General features: G+C 30.6%; 3 protein-coding genes across 11 annotated transcripts; 1 reads left to right on the forward strand and 2 right to left on the reverse strand.

Annotated features, from left to right (window-relative positions):
- Positions 1–2,835: 2,835 nt before the first annotated feature.
- Positions 2,836–7,272, reverse strand: LOC117160541 (uncharacterized). 4 transcript variants are annotated; one of them, XM_076618093.1, is made up of 7 exons: positions 7,150–7,272; positions 5,432–6,472; positions 4,832–5,294; positions 4,354–4,682; positions 4,043–4,278; positions 3,797–3,953; positions 2,836–3,727 (listed from the first exon to the last, which is right to left on the reverse strand). In XM_076618093.1, the coding sequence occupies exons 2-7, from the start codon at positions 5,458–5,460 to the stop codon at positions 3,478–3,480; spliced, it is 1,464 nt and encodes a 487-aa protein (XP_076474208.1). In that variant the 5' UTR covers positions 5,461–6,472; positions 7,150–7,272; the 3' UTR covers positions 2,836–3,477. The 4 variants fall into 4 exon arrangements, with proteins under 4 accessions (XP_076474208.1, XP_033197249.2, XP_033197250.2 ...); XM_033341358.2 differs by lacking the exon at positions 7,150–7,272 and adding an exon at positions 6,530–6,733 and having other exon boundaries at positions 5,432–6,443; XM_033341359.2 differs by lacking the exon at positions 7,150–7,272 and having other exon boundaries at positions 5,432–5,584; positions 5,693–6,733.
- Positions 7,273–8,048: 776 nt separating this feature from the next.
- On the reverse strand, positions 8,049–22,019 carry LOC117160540 (breast cancer type 2 susceptibility protein). 4 transcript variants are annotated; one of them, XM_076627988.1, is made up of 15 exons: positions 21,931–22,019; positions 20,578–21,858; positions 20,282–20,421; positions 20,045–20,191; positions 19,884–19,972; positions 19,575–19,808; positions 19,348–19,498; positions 19,059–19,265; positions 18,774–18,984; positions 18,504–18,697; positions 18,165–18,424; positions 17,903–18,086; positions 17,558–17,833; positions 10,306–17,460; positions 8,049–10,219 (listed from the first exon to the last, which is right to left on the reverse strand). In XM_076627988.1, the coding sequence occupies exons 1-14, from the start codon at positions 21,953–21,955 to the stop codon at positions 17,083–17,085; spliced, it is 3,777 nt and encodes a 1,258-aa protein (XP_076484103.1). In that variant the 5' UTR covers positions 21,956–22,019; the 3' UTR covers positions 8,049–10,219; positions 10,306–17,082. The 4 variants fall into 4 exon arrangements, with proteins under 4 accessions (XP_076484103.1, XP_076484061.1, XP_076484034.1 ...); XM_076627946.1 differs by having other exon boundaries at positions 20,282–20,496; XM_076627919.1 differs by having other exon boundaries at positions 8,049–9,503; positions 9,881–10,219; positions 20,282–21,858.
- Polr1F (RNA polymerase I subunit F) lies at positions 13,703–25,831 on the forward strand. Of its 3 annotated transcripts, none has more exons than XM_076617109.1 (4): positions 13,703–13,848; positions 23,191–23,333; positions 23,394–23,598; positions 23,681–25,831. In XM_076617109.1, exons 1-4 carry the CDS (start codon positions 13,703–13,705, stop codon positions 25,248–25,250), a joined length of 2,064 nt encoding a protein of 687 aa, XP_076473224.1. In that variant the 3' UTR covers positions 25,251–25,831. The 3 variants fall into 3 exon arrangements, with proteins under 3 accessions (XP_076473224.1, XP_076473154.1, XP_033197310.2); XM_076617039.1 differs by lacking the exon at positions 13,703–13,848 and adding an exon at positions 22,741–23,029; XM_033341419.2 differs by lacking the exon at positions 13,703–13,848 and adding an exon at positions 22,742–23,029 and having other exon boundaries at positions 23,403–23,598.
- The last annotated feature ends 344 nt before the right edge of the window (positions 25,832–26,175 follow it).

A 26,175-nucleotide genomic window follows, 5' to 3' on the forward strand; every position in this document is an offset into this window, starting at 1 on the left:
ATACTATCACACATATCGCAATGATGTTAGTTCATGTCTTCGTAAAGTTTCGGTTTAAAAATTTCATAAAATTATCTTTACGCAAAACTGAAAATGTTTTAATCTTTTAAGAATACACGAAAACTCTTTATAACGTGACATACCATAATATACCTAGGTATCAGATCGTGCTCCATTGACATTTTGAAGATTTTCGTTAGAATTTTTATAAAAAACTTTAAGATTTATATTTCGAGCATGTCACACTATATTTCATATTTATATTTCAAGAATATCAAAATGTAGAGTAGAAAGTAATTTTAATATGAATTTTAATTTTAATTTTGAATTTTGAATTTTAAATTTTAATTTTTAAACTTTATATTTAATTTTAAAAGCTTAATGCAAGTTAAATATAAGATGCGCTATATGCTAAGATTTAGATCGACTACAAATTTTATAATAAAGTAAAATATATAGGAAAATAAAAAATATATAATCACTATTTATTTTGTTTCTGTGACAAATTCGACAGATGCAGAATGAGCACGAGATAATAATAAGTTGAATATCTCAAAAGGCTACAATAAGTATAGAATTAATGTTCAATTTTCAACAAATTAAATTACTTGGTTTCATGAGTTCATTTATAACAAGAAAATGACATAAATAATAGTAGACTTGCAAAATAAATTTAAAGAATAAAGTTTACAACATCATCACCTTTTCCCGGTCTTTAATCTATGAAGTTGTCAATGTGACTTCTAAACTCATAAATTTTTATTTCGTTTATTCCAGGTCTCGATTATTCGGTGAGACTCGCTTTAGTCGAACTATCTCGGTTCCAATGAATCTGGTTAATTCTATATAGTTTTTACTATAGTATATGCAATGTAAATATCTTAATATGTGTATATATGTATATATAAATACTACCAAGATGAATTACATTTTTTAATAGCTGATGGTGTACATAGTAAATACATAAATTTGAGCTATATTTTGCTTCTTTTATAAATGAGATACATACATTCAGATTATTCCCCAAAATACAAATTTAAATGTACATAAAACTAATTTTAAGGAAAAGGATCTAAACATGGTTAAATCGTTAGTGTTTAATACGCATATTTCTGCGCATATCAGAATCTCCATGAAACAATAAAAGTTTAGAGTTACTAACGATGGAAATTTGAAATTTATTTTTATTTTCTAAATTATCAATGCAAAGTAAGGAATCAAGCTTTATGTTCGTCTATATAAAATCAGCAATTTACACTAACAGAAATTAAATACTTAAAAATTGTAAACAGAAGCTAGATTATAACCTCTTAGCACTATAATTAATAATCGAGTGTCTAATCTGTGTAGCATATTTAAGGTAGCTATTAGAAAAGACATAAGTTTAATGTCTTTTACGAAATATAACAAGTTCGATTCAATATCGAGTGCCTAGGCAATAAGCTATACTTTTTAGGAACGAAGCACTTCAAAAACTTTATTTCACAAACTGAACATTTAATTTCCGAGGAATAGAGTTTTGACGCATTTCCATAAATACATTCAATATACATAAATATACGCTAAAATATAATGGAAGAAAATAATTTTTAAATGTATTGTATAATAAACATTGCATTAGAATTCAATATATCACATTTGAATAAAATCCTTTTCATGTCATGCCTTCTGAACGATTTACTTTTTTTTTTAGCAACCCTTTTATATGAACAGTTAATATTCACTGGAGAAATAGCAAAAATCTTTTTAGATTAACAAAAGAAATTATTTTTTATGTATATTCAATAAACTGAAAAATATTTAAATTTTATTAAAATGTAATTATGTTATAATGCAAAATACTCGTACGTCAAAATTATTGAAATTCTACTTTGAATATGATTGAATATGATATAATAAAATATAGTTTATTAAGTGTATTTTATTAGTTATACTATTATATAGTAATAAATAAAATAAATGAAAAATGTAAACTATTAATTGTATAAAAGAGTGGTATAGAATAATGTTCTATGCCATATATTATGGCATTTTTAGTTACAAAATATTTAAAAAAGAAAAGATACATACAACCAACGTTGACATAGGTAAAATTTTAAAATCGTTCTAAATTAAATTTTGAAGAATAGTAATTGACTTACCAATCGCAGTACACACGCCCAAGATCCTTGTCAACGTTGACAGATGAGTGCCAGTACTTCTAACGTATGTAGACATGCCGCCAGGTTCCGAAGAGACGTTAAAATCCTTCATGTGCGACACCATATGATAAACAATAAATTTATCAATTTGTTATAGTATACAATGTAAAAAACACTCGTGAATAAATAGAAAGGAATTTAAAAACATTTAATATATAATAAACAACGCGCTATATGATTATCAATTTCAATACGCTATGCATTACATCCATCCTCTTTCGGAGACCACGCACAACTGAAAGCATAAGTCCTTTCAGAGAAAGCTTTTGCTGTCCCCGCGCTGTACTTCACACATGCGCAGTTTGCATTTTATCCGAATTTTTCTCCAGCGCACATACTTCTCAAATTAAATATGATATAAAACTAATGTTGAATATAATATATAAATTTCATATAACGGAAGTATACGGTTTATCAAAATTTATGTTAATACTTTATATGAATATCAAATTAATCAAAATATAAACTTTATAACCAAATGAAATAACATGGACAATGAACTAAAATAAAGTTTAAAAACAATATTATTATTTTTGAAGATAAAGTTGTTTTTAAATGATGAAATTAAAAATATGAAGTATTATTGAGCTTAAAATTTGTGTTACATATGACATGTGTATGAAATGTAAATACATTTAAACATATTAATTATTATATATTTACAATAAGCACGTCCAATACAGATATGTGCATTACAAAAATATATTCACCTGCGCACTTAAGCGTGTGCATCAATCAAATAACACATAGAACTGAGTGAGGTAGAGATAGTTACAACAATATGTTCGCTTCTGAAACAACAGGAGTATTTAAAATATACATTTTTAAAATTGGAACACTAACTCGTATCATTTTTAATACAGTGTTTAAATATTCTTTCTGTTTATAGTGCAAACACTTCTTACAATTAGAGCACATTTTAATACTGTAATACAATAAGATTTCTTATTATTATATAACAATAACGATATATTTATATATCATATAAAATGTTACTTTTTACATCACTTAGATTATAAATGTTATCTGAACTTTCAAATCATCAATTTTAGCTCAATTGTCAATAAAAAATAAATAGAATTTTTATCGTACATGATTTTTATATCACAAACGCAATCACGAATGTCTGCTTTGAATGTATAAATGGTAAGTAACATTCCTTCAGTTATGTCAGCTGCATTTTACCGGATTATTATTTGTGTAAAACAATGAAACACAATTTTAATTAATAGAGATAAAAATAATTTTATGAGATCAATTTTTGTAACTAACATAATTAGTTGTAATTCATTGCAGTTTTGTTTTTGATTGGCTTCTTTTTTCTGTTTTTGCTACTCCCAGCATTCTCCGAACTTGTAGTAGGCGCACTTAACTTAGGGGATTGTCCAGGAATTATATGTTTTCCTTGAATTTCTAAACCTTCGTGATTATTATTATGAATAGTTTGTACTGGTGGAGTAGATCGAAAAATAGGACTTAAAGGTTTCCTGTTACGTGATACTGGTACCGATGATGATGTTAAAGATCTAAAATTATAAAAATAATATGAAAGATATTCTTCATAGATAAAAAGAAGTTTAATGCTTTCATCATACCTATTTTTGCTACTCGAAAATCGTGTCGTGTCGAGTGGAGCAAGCTTTATATTTTTTGGCCACACAGCAGGAGAAACAGGAGCATGCCAAGCAGAAATTTTAGCTGAAGTTGAATTTTTTCCCGAATTTTTAAAATAATTAATATTTTTACTTGAGCCTAATACAAAATAATATTCACACATAATGCTAAAAATATTTTTAACATTCCATATGTAATACATAATATTAAAAAAAAGTATGACATGCCTTGAAAGGAAGAAACTTCTAGAGACTGTGCCATAAACTTAATTGGAGTAGTTTTTACGGTAGAAAAGCTTTCTCTGGTTGATAAAACATAAGGCACAGGACTAACTACAACCTTTTCATTAAAAACAGTTCCAAGTTTATTTCTACTAGTGTGTGGCCTTAAAAGCTTATCTTCCGTAGTAGATTCATCCTTCTGATTTCTTATTTTGTCATTATTCATAGGATTATCATGTTTTCTATAAGTTGATAAATAATTAACATTCTGCATTTCTGTTTTTGTTTCATTATTCTACAATACAGTCTATACGTACTTCTGAATTTCTTGTGTATATGTTTGACCACTTTCTTTTCTCATAGGTAAGGTATAATCTTCTCTTCCTTTACTATTACTATTTGAAAATCTACCTTCGAGAGATATTGTTTCCTCAAAACAATTTACCTTTATACTTTTTGCAGAACTTTTATTACTGTGAATAGTAGCTGTATGTATTTGTAAAACATCATTGAAATCATCATATAATGAATCAATTTCATTTCCTTTATTTGGAAACAGCTTGGATATTACATATTCATAAAGCATATCAAATATCTCATCTTGCGATGTTTTCTGTAATCTTTGCTTAGATGAATTTTTCCTTTTCTACAAATAATATATGTATATAGTCTTTTCAAAGATTGAATTTTTTTACTAAATAATTTTCTTTCTAGGGACAAAGGAATTTTTAATGACAAGTATTGTTATTTTTAAGTCTATTAGGTTATTTTAATAACATGTAAAATATTCGGTACCTTTAATGAAGTACTATGTTCTGGAAATACCTCCTCATTATTAGGATCAAAATTATTCTTTATCTGACTATAATTTACGTTTAAATCTTGATAGTTACTTTTAGGTGAAAGAAACGGATTCTTCCCAACTATTCTTAAATGAGGTATTTGCATTCTCCATTGTATACATTCTTCCAAAACAGATGTTTGAGTTACTTGATTACCATCTTCATACAATGTACTTTCGATAGCTTCCCACTGTTCCATAGCTTTCTTCGTTGCAATATTTTCAATTTCTGAAGAACAGGATATATCTGTCGCAGTACTATTTTTATCCCAAGTTGATACATTGTCATCAACATCTTTCCAAGTTTTCTTCTTTTGTAAACTTGGTAATTGAAAATAATCACTTGATTTATTTTGATTATCTCGAGAATTATCCACTCTTGGTAAAATTTCAGAAGTTCTTATATTTTGTAGTAATCTATAGAAAATAATGTTTGAAATTCTTTCACAATAAATTATATATAACATAGAAATTTAAAAATAAAAGTAATTTACAAATTATGTTTATATGTAAACATTTAGGTAAAATGAATAGAATGTTATTACAAAACATACGTGTTGCGTTTAAGTTTCCTTTTATGCATTTCATGCTTCTTAAAACGGGTCTTTAATCAACTGAAGTTACTTTTAATCATTTATCTGGAAATCTTTTCGTCGTACTTATTACACGAAACCTACACTGACCACGGTAATTTTATTGATTATTTCCTTAAAAGAAGATCTTTGGTTTAAACCTTTAATTTGAAGCATTCTACCGCCATCATATTATGGATGATTTATTATTTTCTTTGAATAATTAAAAAAACACAACTTTACCATGAGGTAACATCTGATGGATTAAAATTTATGATTCGTCGCACAGTTTAGGTATATCTTATTTACTTTCGTATAACATATATTCTAGTTCTAAATAGCATATTCACTATTGGTCAATAAATGAAATGATACATTTTTCTATAAATTTAGTATGAAAGACATTGTATCGTGTTGATATCGTGTTTAGGATTACATAAGTAATTACTGTAAAATGTATAATAATATTCTAATGTATAAAATCGAAAATAAAACTAATTTGTAATATTACGCTATTGCATGAACTCGCTTTTGACATAACTGCGTGAAGTTTGCTCCGACGAATGTATTTAGTTAGAAATATCCCGTATGGACCGAGGGTGAAACTTAAATTAACTTATATAATCATGTATAAGATATATCGCTTATATGTGTATGTTTATTGTTTTCCTTCAGATTATAGACTTTCTACAGCTTATGATATATATATCTTGCTTATAAACTATTGTAACACGGTGCATCTATGAACTTTTGTAAACTGTTATATATAAATAATAAATCTAAATATAAATAATAATATATTAGTATATAAACAATAATGTATGTTATATATAAGTAGTACAGTATATCGTAAAATCGTAAATGATGCAAGTTATGTGTGTAGCCGTTCCATTGCGTGGATTATTACAAGACCCATGTGCTTCCCACCTGAACGTACAGGTAGCCAAGGTCATAAAAGCCACGTGTTCTGCCATGCTCATCACTGATTGCGAAGCTGTCTCCAAAATGTTATAAATACAGGTTCTAATTAAACAAAAGGGAATTCGACTTTACAATGGAGAAAGCTAGAAAGACTCTTACTATTCTCGGTTCACTGAACTTTTCTAATCTCTGCAAAGAAGATCTCGTACTCAAGTTCTTAGAATAAACCACCGCGTTTAAAAGTATTGACTGTTTTCAATTCTCGCGCATTTCGGCGAGCAAAGCGATCAGCGCTTCACGACTAGCACCAACCCACTCGTCTTATCCCTAAAACTGTAAGGTAAAACATAACAGTAATAATTGCTTCTTTTACGGTATATAACCTCTACAAGACCGTTTAAATATACTGTAGGATAGTTGGTGAAACTGTGTAGTGAATGCAGGATAGCAAAAATAACAATTTGAAGAGTTGTATATAATTTATGACAAAAATTGAAAATATAAATGGAGAAAGATACGTATTTTAATTTTTTAAAATACATGTCAAAAAATACTTACGGTATATTTATGTTTTATATAATCTGAACATTATTTTGTTGTGTTCTTTTTGAGGATTTTTTCAGGAAAAAGGTACGTGGGTTGGTGCCCATGAATTGCGCGAAAATTCAAAAAGACTTCGGCGTTTCTAAACGATCGTTTATTCCAACTTGTACGTTTCGATTACGGCAGAGAGAAATAAACGCTTAGAAGTAAAAAATTGAATTGAATTGAGAACTCACTTTTCTGTTTTCGATCTTCGGTTCCTGCCCTTTCTTCTTTGTTTAGGATCCCCTTCCTTTGTGCTCTTAATCCAATGATTCAATGGGTCACGTATTTCTAAGTAGACGGAGTTTCTTCTTCCTACGATCATATAAACATGTTCCGAGATTCGCTAGCCATGAGAAATCAACATGGAAGACAACAAAGTTCGTATTCTTGCGAGAGAGATAGAGATGGGTAGAATATATCTCTCTGACACATTCATGTCAAACATGTGCAGAACGAGAATTTTCTTATCTTCCGTGTTGATTTTTTACGAGTCAATTTTCGAACGGTTTTCACTAGGTTTCGGTATATGAAAGCCGAGACCTGTTTATATATATGATCGTGGTCCTTCCGAGAAAAAGGTGCATACTTGCGCGGCGATTGAGAAAAATATAACGCAAGAGAGAAACAGCACAATTTGTAAGAAAGTTTACATGGGCTGCCGAAAATAGGATATTGAGAAATTATATTGACAAATTTCGGCTGTCAATTTGTGCGACCTGTAATAGTTAATGTAAAGCTGAAGTCTTAGGAAAGTTTATGCAAAAGTAATTCTTTGATTATCTTATCTTACCCTCGTAAGATGTCAACAAATATTACTAAGAAATTTGAACTATTAATTTGATGCAATAATAAATAATTTAAAGGTATTTATCTGTCTCCTGCGCCACTTTCTCCCCTTATCCGGTTACCTTCTGTCAATAACTGGTCAATGTATTGGGTTGGCATCTAAGTGATTGCGGATTTTGTAATTAGGTAGTAATGACAAACAATACAATTCCAATAATGACAAACGATACAATTTTCCATCCGCATGTATTAGGTTGTTCCGAAAGATTTTTTCGTTTTATAGGGAAATAATAGATGCACAACATTCTTTGTTTTATAGTATTTTATTGAATGATGTATGATCCATTCTGTTCTATTGGAATCTAGCACAATCAGTCAGTTTAAATTTCGTTCTTCATTTATATCGGTTGTTTTTACTCATTTAAATGAGAACCCGTGCTCGTAAGAACTTGGAAAATGGTAACATGGCCACATGTTGAAAATGGTAACAAGTCCTCCAGAAATAGACGACCAGTCCGATCTTGTGTTTTATTCGTTTTTTCCTTTTTGCGTTCGCGCTCTACAAGTCTTAATTTGAGAATAATCATTCTATTTTTTAAAAACTAGGCTTATAAATTATGTAATACAAAAGTAATTAATCTAGTGGTTAACTAAACTAATTTAACCTAATTACAAATATGATGTGAAATGGGCGTCATGTCGCATAAGGATATGTAGATGTTTGTCTTTACATCACTCTCTTCCGAGTGAGTTGTTCGAACTTCAACTCGCATATCTTACTTCGATGTCATTGACGCTTTTTCAGATTCTTTATTTTCCTTTATTTAACCTATCGACGAATATGTTTGTTAGTGTTCCGTAGTATTTAATTTTAAAAACATAGTTATTTATCCGTTCTATAATTTCGAACCGCCCTTCATAAGGTGCCTCAGAAGGCTTTTTCGTAGCGTCGACTCGAAGAAATACGTGTGAGCAAGTATGTAGATCCTTGATGAGGAATATTTTTTTATTGCTATGATGTCTAATTGGACTTGGTTTTATCTTCGTTTCTCGATTCGATTCTTCGATTTGTTTCTATTTCTTCGCCGATAAGAAATTCTCCAGATAGTTTCAGTTTTGTACCATAGACCATCTCTGTAACGGATGCCTTTAGATCCTCCTTTATGTTGGCTCGAAGTCTCAGCAGCATTGTTGGGAATATTTCTGCATAATTCTTGGTTTCGTAGCATATGATAACTGACTTCAACAACCTACGCCATCTTGCTATTGTCTTGTCTGCCTATCAGTTTTGACAACGCTTTTTATGATTAAATTGTGTTCCTTGATCGGTAGTGATTGTTGCTGAGACTCCGAATCCTAATACCCATTCCGCATAGAGCTATGCTGTCTACAGAGATGTTCATGAATGCCATTGCTTCCGACCACCTGGAGAATCTGTTTATTGCAGTTAAACAGTATTTGTAGCCCTTGCTAATGAAACTATAGAAACATTAAATTTCGATAATGTTCGGATGTATTGTAAAATTCAACATTTCAAATAATTTCTTTCCTATATATAAGGGATCGACTCGCTTAGTTTTTAAGATATTCGAAAAACTGTCGGTACAACTATATTGTATTTCTGCTTACAAATGTGCGTGTATGATAACGTTACGTCAGTATTGATTACCGACAGCCGACCACTTATCGTCTGTATATAAACAGGAGTTGGCCAAACCTAAATTCCTCGTGCGCAACGTACATATATGTATATGTGAAGCTGCAAGAGTGTTATAACTTTATAATTTGTAACTCAATTAGAAATGAATATCATTAACGTATTATACATGGTGGTTGGTAACTGGTGGTACAAGCGGAAAGGGAGTGATTCTACGCGAAAAAAGAAGTCGAAAATATAGAATAAACATTTTTTTTTTTAATTTTTCCATCGAGACAACGATCTACAGTGAGATCCGTTATAACGTACCGCACGCGTACCGAGCGTAAATTCAAAGTCGATTTTCTCGAAAACAAAGCCTCAAACGAAAAATTTTTATTCTATATTTTCAACTTCTTTTTTCGCGTAGAATCATCCCCTTTCCGCTTGTACCACCAGTTACCAACCACCCTATACATTTAGGTTTCTGTTAGATTTACTGTGATGTCCACATGTATATGCTCGAGTCGATCCTATGGAATATGTATATTTTCTAGAGCTGGCTTATTGTAGCGATGAATCTTGTTTTTTTGGCTTAATTAATGCTTTTTCTTGTCAGCTTCCTAGTTGTCCTCCACCAGGATGCGATAGGGTGTGTGCGTAATAAAAAATTCTTTTTCTTGGTTTCTTTGGCACATAAGGTCTGATATAATTTTTTATGTCTTTGTACAGCAATTCTTAACTGCTTAAAAATAGTTTTTGAAAGTTTAACGTGCTGGATTTTTCTATAGTAATTTTCGCCAGTTTTTTGTCTTGTGCTTGAGCTTTCATTAACTCATCTGTAAAGATAATGAGAAACATTTTGATTCTGAACAATACATCAGCCACACTATTTAGTGTATTCACATATTCACTGTCTACGTACACTACTTAGTAAATTTTAGTAAATTGACTGATGCAACTGTCTCGTTTGTGATGGGCCGGCTTTGTCAGCTTTTTTCTGAAATGCGTATATAAACGGCTTATGGCTCGTTTGTAGAAACAGTTCTTTGCCTCCCACAAAATGCCTGAAGAACTCGAGGTTCTTGTAGATGGCTAAAAGCTCTCTATCGTATACGCTATATCTCGTCTGTGTTTTTTCTAACTTTCTTGCAAAAAGCCTAATGGTTCTCACATATCTTTATTATATTGCTCTAAAATTGCGCCGATGGCGACGTCCGATACATCCATGTACGACGCCAACGCTGTGTTTTCTTTTGAATTGCATAAGAGAGATGCCGCGGCGATCTTTTGCTCCTATAAACGTCTTTTTAGATTCATCGTCCCGGCACACCAGCCAGTTATCTTTTTTTTCGGGGAAAAAAAGGAAAAAAGACGGTTTTAGAAGAAAAACGGGCACAATGGACAATCTGGTCATGCTAGCCACAGACATCAAAATACGATTCAATAAAAAGGAAGAAATCTATGATAATGTTAATCACCAGACCAATTATAAAGATGCCAGAAAGGAAGGGATACCTAATGAAAATACAGAAATATTTTAACCACTGAGTATCAAACGAAGCTATAGATTGCAAAAGGGAGTTTGACCCACCGTAACACCAGTGGGAAGAATATAGAGAAAAGGACTATCCCAAAGAACTATTTTCAGTTCTATACCGAATAACATTTACCGACGGATATTACCAAAGAAATAGAAAGTAACCAAGTAACCAAGAACATCATATATACTACAAGCAGCGCACCACAATGAGAAAAGGAAGTCTTACAGATTTGCGTTCAACTTGAGAAAAATAGATTTACAGACAGCGGTAGAGAAAACCAAAATATTAAAATTCACAACAAAAAAAGAGAAACAAAAGGTCGATCTACAAAACTACAATAGAAATCAATGGGCAAGAAAATACAAAACAATAGTCAGATCAGTTTTAGAATATGGGATCTAATTCTCGTACCACGTCCGCCGAGAGAATTGAAGTACAAGCAAACAAAGTACATCATGCAGGTCTAAGAGCAGTCATAGGTTATAGAATCACAACCCCGACAAATATAATGAACATAGAAACTGACACGATGGACATGGAAAGTAGGACGGAATTTATTTATTACAAAAAAAAAGTCAATCCAAACAATGAAATAATAGAACTAACAGAAGAATTGATAAAATATGAGGAAGAAGGAAAGGAATACCAGAACATGGATGCAATAACAAAGACATGGAGAAGCACACAAGAAATGTGATTATATAGAATATAATTATTAGAGTATATTATAATAAATATCGAACAGAAAAAAATAGCAACCATGAGAGAAAACACAGAAACAATCAAAAGAATTCTTTATAAGCATAAACGTTTTAGGAGCAGCATACAAAAAGGGGATAAATATGTCGGAGATGTAGGGACATCGGGCCTTCCTTTTGGAATTTTGGGAAGATCCCCGATACTTTGGTCTAAACTGTTTATTATAGCTGTACTTAAATAATAGAACTTAGAAGTAGTTGTTGAGATACGATCTGATTATATTTGCCCGAGATTTGCGACAGTGGGCTTGGGCTGGAGGTGACACAACTGGTCGCCAAACGTAGCCACGGTCACGGGACGAACGTTTTTACTTAACAGTAGAAGTACCAATATTGAGGGACATACGCTGTATTAACAAACAAGCCCCGGACAGGAGCAAAGACGGCTCTACGCGGTTCTGCCTAGTAACGGCGCCTGAAATTTTGTCGATATACCCGGTCAATATGCAATTGACAAATGTGATCGTGTCAGTCTTTTATTCTTGTGATCACCTTGGAGAGTTTACACACATCGTCTTGTCTGTCAGTCAGAATGATACCGAGCGTCATAGCTAACGTCACTTTGTGTTTCAAAATATATTCTTTTGAACAAAGAGTTTTCCCCGTTGACCGTGGATTCGTTATTGGACCTAAGAACATTGTCTTTACATTAAGAGTGTCTAATTACCACGATTAATTGTTAAACCCTGTTAAATCAACGCTTGTACATATAATTGTAAATATAATCTCCATTGAACAACTAGGATGGCTCGTCCTAATGAAGATACGCAACGCGCCCCAAAGACTAACGCCAACCCGGCAAACCCGACAAATATAAAAAATGACAGTTTGATTAAGGACTTAATTGTAAAGATAAAGATGGATCCAATGTGGACAATAAAGTACTACACTAGTGGGTCGAAGAAGCGAAATGCCTATACTAACGGGATTGGAATTATCAGAAACGAAGGAAGAGAATAGAAAGAAAGGGGAATCAGCATTCACAATAGGACAACCATCTTCACTATAGTGACGATAACAGTTCACGAAGAATTAAAAAGGGGCAAAAGCCGAAACAAAGATAAACAAGTCGCAATCCTAACCGATTCACGAAACACATTAAATACCATAGCACACAGGTTGAGAGGAACAAGAACAGGAACAACAAAGAAGGAGGAAAACATCTGCATCGATAAGATCGCCGAGCAACTGATAGAAACAGAGAAGGAAAAAATGAAACGACCCAGAAAAGGGCAAACAAGGAAAAAGAACAGACAGATATAACAGAAAAAAAATTTGCTTGATATGGATATCAGCACATATAGGGATAGAAGGTAATGAAAGGACAGGCCAAAAGACGAAAGGGCAAACAAGAGGAGTAGCGGACAACAGCTACAAAATTTCCACAATGAGTATCGACACCACCTCAAAAAAGAATCATGGAAATGAAAAGAACTAGTATGCTTAAACGAATATTCGTACGTGAATAAGGAAACATGCTTCCCTATTCTCGCTAATCAGACTAAATTATTTATTTTAATTGTATAATTTATAAAATGTATATGTATATAGTTATATCCATACGCGACATACCAGGTAAACAAAGAAGAAGGGGATAATGATATATAGCTCCTCGAGATAGCTGATCGTTACTTGACGGAGCTAATTTCCAAAAATACTACAAAGAACGCCGAGAATTGTACAAACTATCAGTCCATTAATCTAATACTGTCCAATTTAACTAAAACTACTCGCACAAGATTAATTCGTCGTTTGAAGTATCACCTACGACTTGCCCAACAACGAACAGCTCACTGTACGCAACAACATCAAAGAATAGAAATTGATTCAGATATAGTTATAGTCGGTATCATTTTATTCGTAAAAATCTCAATAATCCAACTGAAACTATCTTACAACAATGAAATAAAAAGTATAAAAACTGTACTCTTCTTGCTTCGACGATTTATGTATTAATAATTGTGTCATCGTCGGTACGAATCATAGGTAACACCGGAAATTGTTTCAAATAACCGGTTTCATGTGTAAGTGCAAGTTTCAAGTGCAAGTGAGGATGGTTCGTGAACAAATTCTAGGCGTGTATGGGTACACATTTACGACAGCAGGCGAAGGGAAAGGGAAAGAGAGAGAATCGCTCCGAAATTATCGGACAACATCAGCATTCAGGTGGGATTGAACCGATATCTATGACATACGGGTAAAAGTAGCCTGACTCGTCGGTTCTTTTTGACTTGAGCGAGATTGCCTGACTTTTTTTTGTGATGACACCCGAAGACAGATTGTCATCTTAATTATTTCCACCGTCGCGATAGCGTGCGTTACCTAAACATTTGAAGAGCGTAAGAATCGTTTTTAACTTTTGACCTGACAGTAATAAAGACATCCTTGGTGAAATATTCAACTAGACTAGATGGTCACTTGAGTAGAGAAAAATCCATAAATAAAAACAGCTAGAAACAATAAAAGGGGACAACCGTGATGTATTGATGTAGTTCCTCAACGTGTATAAACCTTAAGCGAGGAATGCGAAGAAAAAAGAATCTTTTGACAAAGCCCTTTTCGACAGTGACAATTTAGAGTCGTGTCACACACAGTGCACACATATGCACTTCTACACTACTTTCCCTTGGATCATGCCACGAACTAGGGAACCTGGAGAAGGGATTGGTCCTCATGAACTCTCACCGAATTTCATATTTTGCTAAATCAGGAACTATAACGAAGCAATGGAGAGAATCCTCAGAATCACTTTGGCTTCGATACCAACAAAATACACAGCAATCTCCAAATCCATTTCATTCTTATTTTTTTCGATAAAAGTTCTAACCTTTATCTCGCGCACTCAGCAACTTAATGCTTCAGCATTTTAAAGTGGTTGTCTCCTCCCGCGAACTTTCATCTCTAAATTAGGACAGCTCGTGCCATCTAAGCGACAAGTGGAATATTATTAAGCGACGTGAACATAAAATTGCAAGCCTGCTCGAAATCGTAATAGTTGCTAATAGTAAACATACATGTTACACTTCTGCCATTTTCATATGTTCTCGTGAGCGCGGGTTCCAAGTGGTTAACCCTATACTTTTATTCGCATAAAAATGTAATAAATTCACATATCTCATAAAATTATCAGACCAGTAACAGTACAGTTATTAATATTCAATAGTATTAACATTAATGATATACACTCCTCGTCAAAGAGATAGCCCAGGTGTGCTATCTTTAATTTCTTAATGACGCGTGTAAAGTTTTTCGTCCGTAATGTATAATATCAAAACATTATGAGCTCAGGATATGCGGTTCGTTGAAAATAATTATAAATATTATGAGGTTTAGTGTGTAACAAAAAAGAATCGTTTTATTTTAAGAACGAAGTGATAGCACATGTACAATAAGAAAATAATAATCAACATAAATTGTAACTAGCAATAATTACTTATCAAACATATATATTTGTTTAATAATGGGTACATCCCCCTTTATTTTCTATTACTTCTATTGTAGGATTTGGTATCGATTTATATAGTTTCTGGATATAATTTTGACTTAACGTATCCCATTCGCGTACAATTGCATTTTTTTAATTCTTGTACGTGTTGATACTGCTTTCCATTCGCGTATAACGTCGTGAACAAGTTCTGCCCATCAATTTTCAATAATATTAAGGTCCGTGGAGCGTGCAGGCCACGGCAAAATAGATATATTATTTTCATTAAAATATGATTGTACCAATCTTGATGTGTGTACAGATGCATTATCTCGTTGAAAGATGTAATCAGGTCCAGAAATGCGTTCTGCATGATTATTTAGTTGTTCTTTGATTAAATTTATGTATCGGACACTATTCATTCTCCCATCGATAAACTTGATACTTGTCTTACCGAAGTAACCGATGCCGGTCCAAACCATCACGCTGCCTCCTCCTATTTGTCGTCGAATTGCTGACATTGTCTCTTTTCTTATGTCATGAAAATAATATTACAGTCCATCAGGACCATCCAAGTTTAATTTTTTTTCGTCTGAAAACAGTACCTTTCTCCATTTCTTTTTCCAATGCACTCTTTCTTTTGCAAAGCGTAAACGTTCTACTTTGTGTTTCGTTGTTAACAAAGGTTTCTTTTTCAATTTTAGCCTCTCAATATTTTTGCAGGATAGTAGAACTCGACGAACACTTGAAACACTGGCACTAACATTAGATTTCTCCATTATTTGCTTCGTTGTTAACTGCGAGTTGGAAGCTACACGCAAAATTGCTCGCTTATCACGATCGGATAGCGATGACGGCCGACCAGTACTTTTCTTTTTGCCATAATCTTCAACGTTTTTTAAGAAATTGTGTATTACTCTACGACTTCTTCTTATTACTTCCGATATTTTCGCTACTGATAACCGTTGCTGTTTTAGTTCAAGAATTTGCTTTTTTTCAGACTCGCTTAATCTTTTTCCGCGTCCCATAGTTACAAATTTATGTAATATTGTACTGTAATCTTTACTCGCTGATAGATTACGAACTACTGAGCAATTTCTAAACACATTTACAGAGTGTGCTATCATTTCGACCTTAGTATTGTAGTATCGTTGACGAGGGGCCTGGAGAGTGTCGCGCGAATTATAAACAAGCGGTTGCTGAGCATGTGCGTGATGGGACAAAAGATATGAGGCTAAGACAAAAGATAAGGGGTTGCTAAGGGACATAAATGAATTAACAACAGTATGAGTTGAGAAGCCAGAGAGTGCGAATGGCGTTGTCGAGATAGCGTTGCTAGCGTTTTTGAGAGAGAGTCGAATCCGTGGTGACGAAAGTTACTAATTAATTATTTGGTTGTCTTAATTATAATATGTTGTCGTGATTAGTTCATGTTAAATAACCATAGTTTACTGTTTAATCAATATCTGTTTAATCCATTTATTGTAAATAAAATAATTATAATAGTTTACGATACTACAGTATGGAACAATTTTTCTTTGTTGTATACAAACATCTACGACATTGTGACTTATTTCCAGCAAGTCGCGTATCCTGAGCTCATAATATTTTGATATTGTATGTTACAGACCAAAAACTACACATATCATCGGGAAATTAAAGACAGCACACCTGGGTTATGTTTTTGACAAGGAGTGTAATTAGTAATATAGATTTGTTTACATTTTTGATCACAAAATTTGTACTTTGTTCTGTTAATTTTAATATTTTTATTTTATTATAAAGAATATCAAACAAATTTTAGTAAATAATATCAGAATCTTATATTTATCTATAATTATCTTAGAATATCTATATATTTAATAAATATTAAAGTATTTAACCTGTATAATAAAGGATCTTAACAATATATTATACAAGTATACTATAAACAGCTAATACATACTTAGATAAAAGAACTTGTAAAATATGCACTGTCATGTAGGGTTTTGTGTAAGTCTTGCATGTAATGCTGTGTGAACTTGTGTACATTTTCCACTTCTTGATTGTATGGGAGATTGAAACTCCAATGATACTCGCTTGGAGCTGTTATTAAGTGTAATTGGGGATAGACTAGATGGCTCACCATAAGATTGTAATTTTTCAAGCCGTTTTTGTATGGCAACAGATTTTGCTAGTTGATTATTTATTAAACTCCTTCCTTGGAATTCCTGATATACATGATCATTAAATTGCTTGTTAGCATTAATATTTTCATTTGATACATCTCTGTTGAAATTATTTCTCATCATTGATTTCTTTTGTACTTTCTCCGAAATTTCTACCACACAGGTATCTATATACGTACTAATATCCTTTGAAAATATGATTTAAAAATATGATTTAGTAACAAGATAATAAAGTTATTAAATTTATCACGCCGATATCTTCCAATATATTCAAAACATTTACCGTTATCAAACGTTTTAAATTTTCTAAAGGTTCCTGAAGGTGACTGTCTCGAGGATTATGCGTAAAAATACTTCGTTCTGTGCAATATGCCACTGGTATATTCCATGATGTAGCTCGACGCCATTCTAAATTCCCACAGGCAACAAGAGATCCTACAGTCAAAATTTCTGCATACCCAAAAGAAGATATCCCATGCCAAAAGAGTATTGATAAATATGAAGACACAGAATCCGCATGTGGATATGCTAAATACACAGCTTGAAAATTTTTCATACCCTAACAAATAAATAGAAAAAATTATCATTGTAAATCTTCAATTTTACATATATATTTACAATAACTTACATAGGGTTCGTTTCCAATAGAAGCAATAATTCCTACTGTATCAAATTCTCCATAAGCTGGAGTGAAGGTTGGCTTACTTATTTCACATAATGCTGTATATGTTCTCAGACGAAAACTATTATCAGAAATGTTTACTTGGATAAATGATGTATTTCGATTTGCAGTTAATAGCAACTCATTACCTCTATTACAATAAATATTATTATGCTACACTTGATTAGTAATAAAAAATAGTAAAGAAATATAATATAGAAATTAATACCTTTTTGCCCAGGGCATAACATTACAAAGTGATATACAATTTCCTTCTTTTAAAATATCTATAACTTCTGCGCTGGGAGACCAAACTGAAAGAATAGCATTTGTTTCTTCCTCAATTACGCGAATTTTTAAAAGAGGTGTAACCTGTCGCGGTAGAGGTAAGTTTTCTTGTAATCGAGACTCTAATTTTTGTCTAAATTTCTCCTGTTTCATGAGACAATCATTCTTTAATTGCTCTAGCTCTTGTTCCGAACGAAATTCCTATGACAAAAATATAAATTTGCAAACAGTTATAACACAGAAAACAATTATTGTATATTGTTGTTGTATTAGTTAATACCTCTTTAAATAATCTGTCGCAATCTTCATTCCATTCAACTGCTGCTAAATCGATACTGTCTGTATTTAAATTACTTTTGCATTTTCCAGTATGAAAATATTTCTCTGCTTTAGCATAAAATGCTTCTATCATTGACCGACATTCCTTTTCATAGATAATGCTAGCTTTTTCTTCGCATCTAGCATTTCGAAAAACTAGAATCAGGAAATGAAATGGTTTAAAATGATTAGAAAGAGCTGAAAATATTAAAAGCACGCATGCATATCTTACTAGATTCTCCTGTTGAAGTTTTCTCATGATATAACATTGGATATACCCTCGCAACTATAACTTTAATTTTCCCAATTAAGCCACCATTTGGATAAATGGTCTTTAATTTAGTGCACATTGGTCCTGATGGTACTGTATACCCTAACTTCATATCCCATCTTGCTCTTCTTGTTGAATTTGTATGTAATTTTAAACATACATTCTCTGCAATCTAAGAGATAACAATTTTTAATGTATTAAATATTCTTCACTAAAATTTAAAGAAACTTTTGAAACTATATTTACTTCCAAAGGTGAGCATCCTTGATCACAATTTAATAATTCAGATCCATATGTTAATAATTTTGTTCCCTCTTTTATTTTGCCAGATATTATATGTTTCATCATTGCCTGATCAATTGAAGCTTGAATACTATACCATCCATCTGTTAATATCAATTTTTGGGATGATATTTTTAATTGATTTTTGTTTTCGATATCAGAATCATCACACTATATACAAAAAGAAAGAAAAACCTGAATATTGATTCTCAATAAAAAAAAAAGATATTCATCTGCATTAAAAAAAAATTACTTTATTAATAGAAGATACACATAAAACCATTCTCTTGGTTGCAACATCATCTTTCTCTAATATTTTTCTTAAAGCTGATCTTTGAGATCTATCAATTTCCCTGTCATAACGATATTTCAATTCCATCATTACCCTGGCAGGAGTTAGAGCTCTAAAAAGTAACTCTTTTTTATAGTAATTTATATTTTTTAACATGTTCAAATTATAAAAATAATTCGAAGTTCTACCTTGGTAGAATGATATAACCTAGTTTTATTCTATCCATTGATGCTAATTTCCATACAATCCATTTGTAATGATTTTCTACCCAACCAATGGGAAGTAAGTTAGGATCTACACCTGGACTTGCTAAAAAAGATCTTTTAATTTCTGTTATTCCTACATAACCATTTTCATCCAAAATTAAACAAGCTCCATCTTCCAATTTTATACCATCAATATTATTTTGCACAATATTTTGCCTAAACAGTGTAGACCAAATTTGTAATCCAGTATCTAATGTACAAAAAGTCATTTTTGACCAAAATATATCTCACCCATAAAAATCTGCACAATGAAATTTATACATTGTCGCATTATCAGCTCTTAGATCCAAAATTTCAGGTGGTAATTTTCTGTTAACAAGCTAATAAATAAAGATCAATAATTAAAATTTAATTGTTTAATAAAAAATTATATCTTTTTTCTTAAACATTACCTCTTCATCTGTACATAGAATAGGTTTTTCTCCCTTACTAATTTCTTTCCATGATATACGATTATTGGTATTACTTTTTCTGTGAAAATATAATTTACTGATTGTTGGTTTAGGCTTACTTTTTTGCTTCATACTAATTTGTTTTTCCTACAAGTATAAATTAAGATATCGTTTTTTAAAATTTCTTTTAATAATAACATTAATAGTAACAATAAGACATATTATATTGAAGCTTACTTGTTCTAAAGCAGCTTCTAAACGTTTCTCTAATACAGTTACAGATTGATTTATAAAGTCTATCATTAATTGAGAGTCACCAAAATCATTAACGACTGCAGAGTCATACTGATCCTGTTTATCTGTTAAATCTTGCTTCTCTGTTAAACAATTATCTTTTTTATTTATATATTGGTTCAGACTTGCATAATCATCATTTAACTTTTCTACATTATCTATAAATTTATCTGCTTTATTACATAAACATGCCAACTTATCTACTTTATTTTTTGAGGTATTTGTAGTTTCTCTTCTACCTGTACTCCTTCGCTTTTTACGAATAAATTGTCCTCCTATTACTGGGCTAGATGGAACACTTACAGTTTCATCATTTTCTTCAATTTCCTTAGGAGATATTTGTTGCTCCGTGAAATCTAAATCCTTTTCATCAGCTAAAAGTGCAACTGCACTAGCTATTTCATGTGAAATTACATAGTTATCTATTATTTCATCACTTTTCTTGCTTGTTTCAGTAATATTAATCATAATATTATCTTTTAATTTAAGTTCAACATCACAATTTAAAGTTACTTGCATAGATACTGAAGATGTGTTTTGATTTCCTTTTTCTTCATTATTCAATGAGTTTCTATGAGTAGATTTTAAGACTTGAAACTCATTACTAAATCGTAACTTTTTAAACTGACTAGATTTTGCTTTGTTGATCAAAGATACACTGTCATCTACATCTTTAATTTTTCGCTTCTGCAATGGTTTAGGTAATGCAAGAATAGTTTCAAAATCTTTGGAGATTTCTTCTTGAAACATTGCTTTTGCTTTTGATAGTGCTTCATTGGTCACATTAACGCATTTACCACTTGCAGTTTGAAATCCAACATCTGGTATTTGCGCATTAAATGTATTAATTCCATTTTCAGCTTTGAATTTTTGTTCAGAGTTGTCACTTTCTTTAAGCTCATTATTAAAAAGTTCTCTTGCTTTTGATAGTGCTTCACTGGTCACATTAATGCATTTACCACTTGCAGTTTGAAATCCAACATCTGGTATTTGCGCATTAAATGTATTAATTTCATTTTCAGCTTTGAATTTTTGTCCAGAATTGTCATTTTCTTTAAATTCATTATTAAAAAGTTCTTTTGCTTTTGATAGTGCTTCACTGGTCACATTAATGCGTTGACCACTTGCAGTTTGAAATCCAACATCTGGTATTTGCGCATTAAATGTATTAATTTCATTTTCAGCTTTGAATTTTTGTTCAGAGTTGTCACTTTCTTTAAGCTCATTATTAAAAAGTTCTCTTGCTTTTGATAGTGCTTCATTGGTCACATTAATGCATTTACCACTTGCAGTTTGAAATCCAACATCTGGTATTTGCGCATTAAATGTATTACTTTCATTTTCAGCTTTGAATTTTTGTTCAGAGTTGTCACTTTCTTTAAACTCATTATTAAAAAGTTCTCTTGCTTTTGATAAAGCTCTCTCAGACACATGGATTGAATTACCACTGGCAGTAGCAAAACCAAATGAGAAACCATCACTTTTATTATGCATATTTATATATATTAAACTTTTAAAATCTGCACGAAAATATATTTATTAAATAGATTGATATTAAAACAATGTCAACACTGAAAATCATTCGTTCTTACATTTTGATTGATGATATTTAAGCATTTTTCATAATTACCATTTTCCAGGTATTAAGACGAATTTTGCGATAAACACAAGTTGTCAAAGGATGCCATCTATAGAAGTATCTGACAAATTAAATTTTTTTGTGGGAAAAAGCCATCTATATATTATATTATAAAGTCAGATTAATACTATCTGATATTATTTTAACTCTCATAAACTATTAATCGTACCAAATCTTATAGGCTAAAATAAGTAATTCATTTGAGGAAGATAAGTTGCTATTTTGCCAAATAAATTAAAAATATAATTTCAAAAAATATTTATTGCTTGTTAGCAATATTTAAGCGAAAATTAGATATATATAAATATATAGAATTATTTGGCTAATCTATTTTAAGAAAATTTATATTTTAGAAATTTCTAATTTTCTATGGATATAGTCAAATTAAATTGCATTACATATCAGTATATTATAAGCATAGCATGTATAAGCTGATATAAGTATCATACATCAATATATTGTAAAGAAAATAATTCTCGTAGTTTCTTAATATAGATAATCAATATTCTAATTTCAAGTTTTCTTCAGCATTTTATGAGACAATAATTTTGAAATTAATATGAATTATAGATATCATAATGTAATACTAAATTTTTATTTTCTTTTATAAAAAAGATGTTTTTACTTTCCTAAGAAAATAATTATACTACAATTTTATGCTCTGAATAATCAAATATTAAATTTTATTCCATATTTAAATAAAAATTTTAGGCAAGATCGTGTCTTGGGAAATGTGAATATTGTCAATAATCTATAGAACCGGCAAAACACTGGTTTAACCTCATTACGTTTTTTGTATTAATGCATGTGATTTTGCGCGGGAGACTAAGATTAATATATTTATTATATTAATCAGTTAATATGAAATTTAAAGCGTATACCGGAATTACATGGTCCGTTTTGGAACTTACGGGTCTTATAGAAGATGAAGATTCTTGCGTTTATTTTGAGAAATTTAAGAAACATATTGGTTTACATCCATTTCACTTAACAAACTTAAATACCGCGTTAAATGAAATTTTAAGTTCGAATTTGAATTCCTACGATCCTGAGTATGTATATAATTTTCATTAATTGTAATAAGATACATTCTTTATACAAATTTTTATTCAACAGTATCTATTTAAATTAAATATAAAAAGCAAATATATTTTTTGGTTATGTTTATATTCTGATGCTAGAAATATTTTTTTCAAAATTATATTTATTACAGCTTGAAAGGATTTTTATTGGCTTATAAAAACCCTAAATTATTAACACCTTTGGGAGAAATATTTTATGATACATGTTTTATTCATGTTGATACTGAAGCAGACTTCTATATATTTAGACCAGAAGTTGGATGTACATTGAAAGGTAAAACTATTTTATCATAGCATAGTTCTTAAATTGTCTAGTTGTTATTAATGAACATAGGGTTTGTAGGAATAGTGAATAAAAAGGGGCTAGATCACATTGGGATTCTCGTACATAAGGCATTTAATGTATCAATTCCAAAACCAGATGACGAAGAAAATTGGCCAGGTGATAATCTTGAAATTGGGCAAGAAGCAAGATTTGTAATAACACTTCTTGATTTTAGTAGTAAATTACCTTTTATTCGTGGTGTCTTAAATGCAGAGTAAGTATATCTAAATTTTATTTTGTTTAGGCTTTAAATTCTTTTCATTTGTTTTTATACATTCAAAACTTTCTTATTTCAGTGATTATTTACGTGGTTGTAGATTAATGCTAAAAAGCATTAGTAACAAAAGATTATCTTCTGAGAATACTATTCAAAATAATAATCAGGTTTTGGAAAAAAATGTTAAGCATACTAAAAATCATACATTTTTTGCAACTGATTCTGAAAATACCACTGATGAAGATGTAGCAGAAGTAAAGAAAGAAACTGCCCAATGGAAAAAATCAGAAAAGAAATTAAAACATGAAGAATCAATCACATACAGTGAAAAGAAGAAGAAAGATAAGAAACGTGATAAAGAGTTTAAAGAATTAAATGAATCTAAACCTAAATCGATCAAGGTAGAAACTGTACATGATCACTATACGAATAATCTTTCCTTAAATAGTGAATTAATGGAAAATGAAGAATTAGAATCTATTAATTTAAAAAGTAAAGTTAAGAAAAGATCCAGAGTTCAACATTCTCAAAGTTGGATAAATGAAGATAATGATGAAAAGCCTGCACAACATTTACCTAGCAAAATATCAAATAAATCTATTTTAGAATCTAAGGATGATATCATGGAAATTAAGGTCGAACATAATGTAGTGATTGGAAGTGATATTGAAATTATACCTGAAAATAAGCCCAAGCTAGAGAGAAAATCTATGAAAAGAAAGAGTTTAGATGATAGTGATACTTCCGTAGCTGATTTGAATGCAGATAAATGCGTAGTAAGTTCAAGGAGTATAAATAAAAGAAATTCAAAGAAAATAAAAATGGAAGAATCGAATGATAAATACACACATGAAGTAAGCGATGATGCACAAGATTCCCCAAAGAAGCAATTTAAGAAACATAGAAATTCTTTAAAGTTGGAAACCTCTGAAAGTGACCAAGTCTCAATAAAAAGATCTAATATTTTAGATTCTGAAGTTGTGTTTCAAAATATAAAAATTAAGAAAGAGAAAATTATTAGTGAATCTGAAAACACCCAAGACGAAGATTATGTAGAAATAAATAAAATGTCAGAAAAGGATCCTGACTTAAACACATTTAGTTCTACTTATGATGTAGAAGAAGATAAAAATAATGCTATTAAAAAGAAACGGAGAAAACATTCGAAGAATGTTATTATAGATACAAGCACAATTAAAGTAGAACCCGAATCTGAAGACGTAATTAAAATAGAATATGGATTTGAAGAAACTGCAATTAAAGTGGAAAATTTGAATAATAATGATGATATGCATGAAGACGTCTACTCAGAACAAGATGTAAAAGCAACGACTAGTTCACCTAGGAAAAAACATAGTGTCAACTTGAGTGATGATAATAATAGAAGTAACATAAAACGTTCGAAAAAGAAAGAAGTAGATGAAGAGATACACAGCGGAAAAGTAAAAACGGAGAAATTTGTAGTAATTGATGGATCGAATATTGACAACAATGATGCTAATCTTCAAAATACCGAAAAAAAGAAAAAACATAGTAAGCGATCATTACATAAACAACTAAATAAATCTAGGGAATTTGAATCAGGTAATGAGTCTGAGTTTGACTTTAGGAATGTTAAAATTAAAACCGAGAGGTTTTCAGATAGTTAAGAAGATAAGAAAATACATATATAATTACTAAAAATTAAACTGTAACACATAATTTCATTTTATCTTTCTTTTTTTAAGAAAGACATACTTAAAGTCACATATACGTACATAAAAAAGGTTATAACAAACATACAATATGACATATTTACAAGAATATATAATATGTATATATATGAATTTTATTTTGCTATGCTAGCAGTGACCATATTGAACATATTTTGTACATGTTACTGATAGATTATTTTTTACTCCATGAATTTTAACCTGTATATTTCATCCTTTTCTTATATGAGTAAATTTCATTTATTTATAATGTATCATGTTGCAATAAGACTTTATGGCTCAATAAATATATCATTATTTTGCCATATATCATATTTTGGAAAATTGGAGTACAAATGTAATTTGTAAATGATATGATGATAAAATTGTAAACCATAAGAATGTAAAATTTACAAAACTACTTTAAATAAATACGTGAATAGATTTTTGTAGTATATACCTTATAGGTTTAGGAGAATGTGCAAGAGTGAATATTGTAACAGTGAATATTAAGAAATATAAAAATATGTTTATTAGTACATACAGATTTATTATTTTACATCACAATTGTTGCAAATTTTAATTCTTGTTGCGTACTAAATTTTGAAAGATATCAGGGAATTTAGTTTTAATCTCAAAGTAATCACCAGCTTATAAAAAAATATAACCACAACTTTGTTTTTAGAAAATATTAATGTAATTTATACACGTATGATGCTCTGTTCCTTCATAAAATATATAAAAAATTAGGATAAAAAATTTATTATAAAACAGAAAGTTTTCGCGAAATAAATAACTAATAAAATTATTAGTATCTTCATACGTATGGAGTTCAATGCAAGTTGTGTTTTAGCATTTTCCTTGTACGTTATGTCATATGATG

Source organism: Bombus vancouverensis, chromosome 1 (assembly GCF_051014615.1).
Source record: "Bombus vancouverensis nearcticus chromosome 1, iyBomVanc1_principal, whole genome shotgun sequence".
NCBI lineage: Eukaryota > Metazoa > Arthropoda > Insecta > Hymenoptera > Apidae > Bombus > Bombus vancouverensis.

Coding starts and splice junctions, on each gene's coding strand:
- LOC117160540 (XM_076627919.1), bottom strand. CDS start 21,955: ATGCTTAAATATCATCAATCAAAAT. Junction 19,266..19,347: donor GTGTATCTTCTATTAATAAA/GTAATTTTTTTT, acceptor TTTTGTATATAG/TGTGATGATTCTGATATCGA. Junction 17,834..17,902: donor CTATTGGAAACGAACCCTAT/GTAAGTTATTGT, acceptor TTTATTTGTTAG/GGTATGAAAAATTTTCAAGC.
- LOC117160541 (XM_076618093.1), bottom strand. CDS start 5,460: ATGCATAAAAGGAAACTTAAACGCAACAC. Junction 3,954..4,042: donor AGAAGTTTCTTCCTTTCAAG/GCATGTCATACT, acceptor ATTTTGTATTAG/GCTCAAGTAAAAATATTAAT. Junction 3,728..3,796: donor TTTTCGAGTAGCAAAAATAG/GTATGATGAAAG, acceptor TTATAATTTTAG/ATCTTTAACATCATCATCGG.
- Polr1F (XM_076617039.1), top strand. CDS start 22,839: ATGAAATTTAAAGCGTATACCGGAATTACATGGTCCGTTTTGGAACTT. Junction 23,030..23,190: donor TTGAATTCCTACGATCCTGA/GTATGTATATAA, acceptor TATTTATTACAG/CTTGAAAGGATTTTTATTGG. Junction 23,334..23,393: donor AGTTGGATGTACATTGAAAG/GTAAAACTATTT, acceptor TAATGAACATAG/GGTTTGTAGGAATAGTGAAT.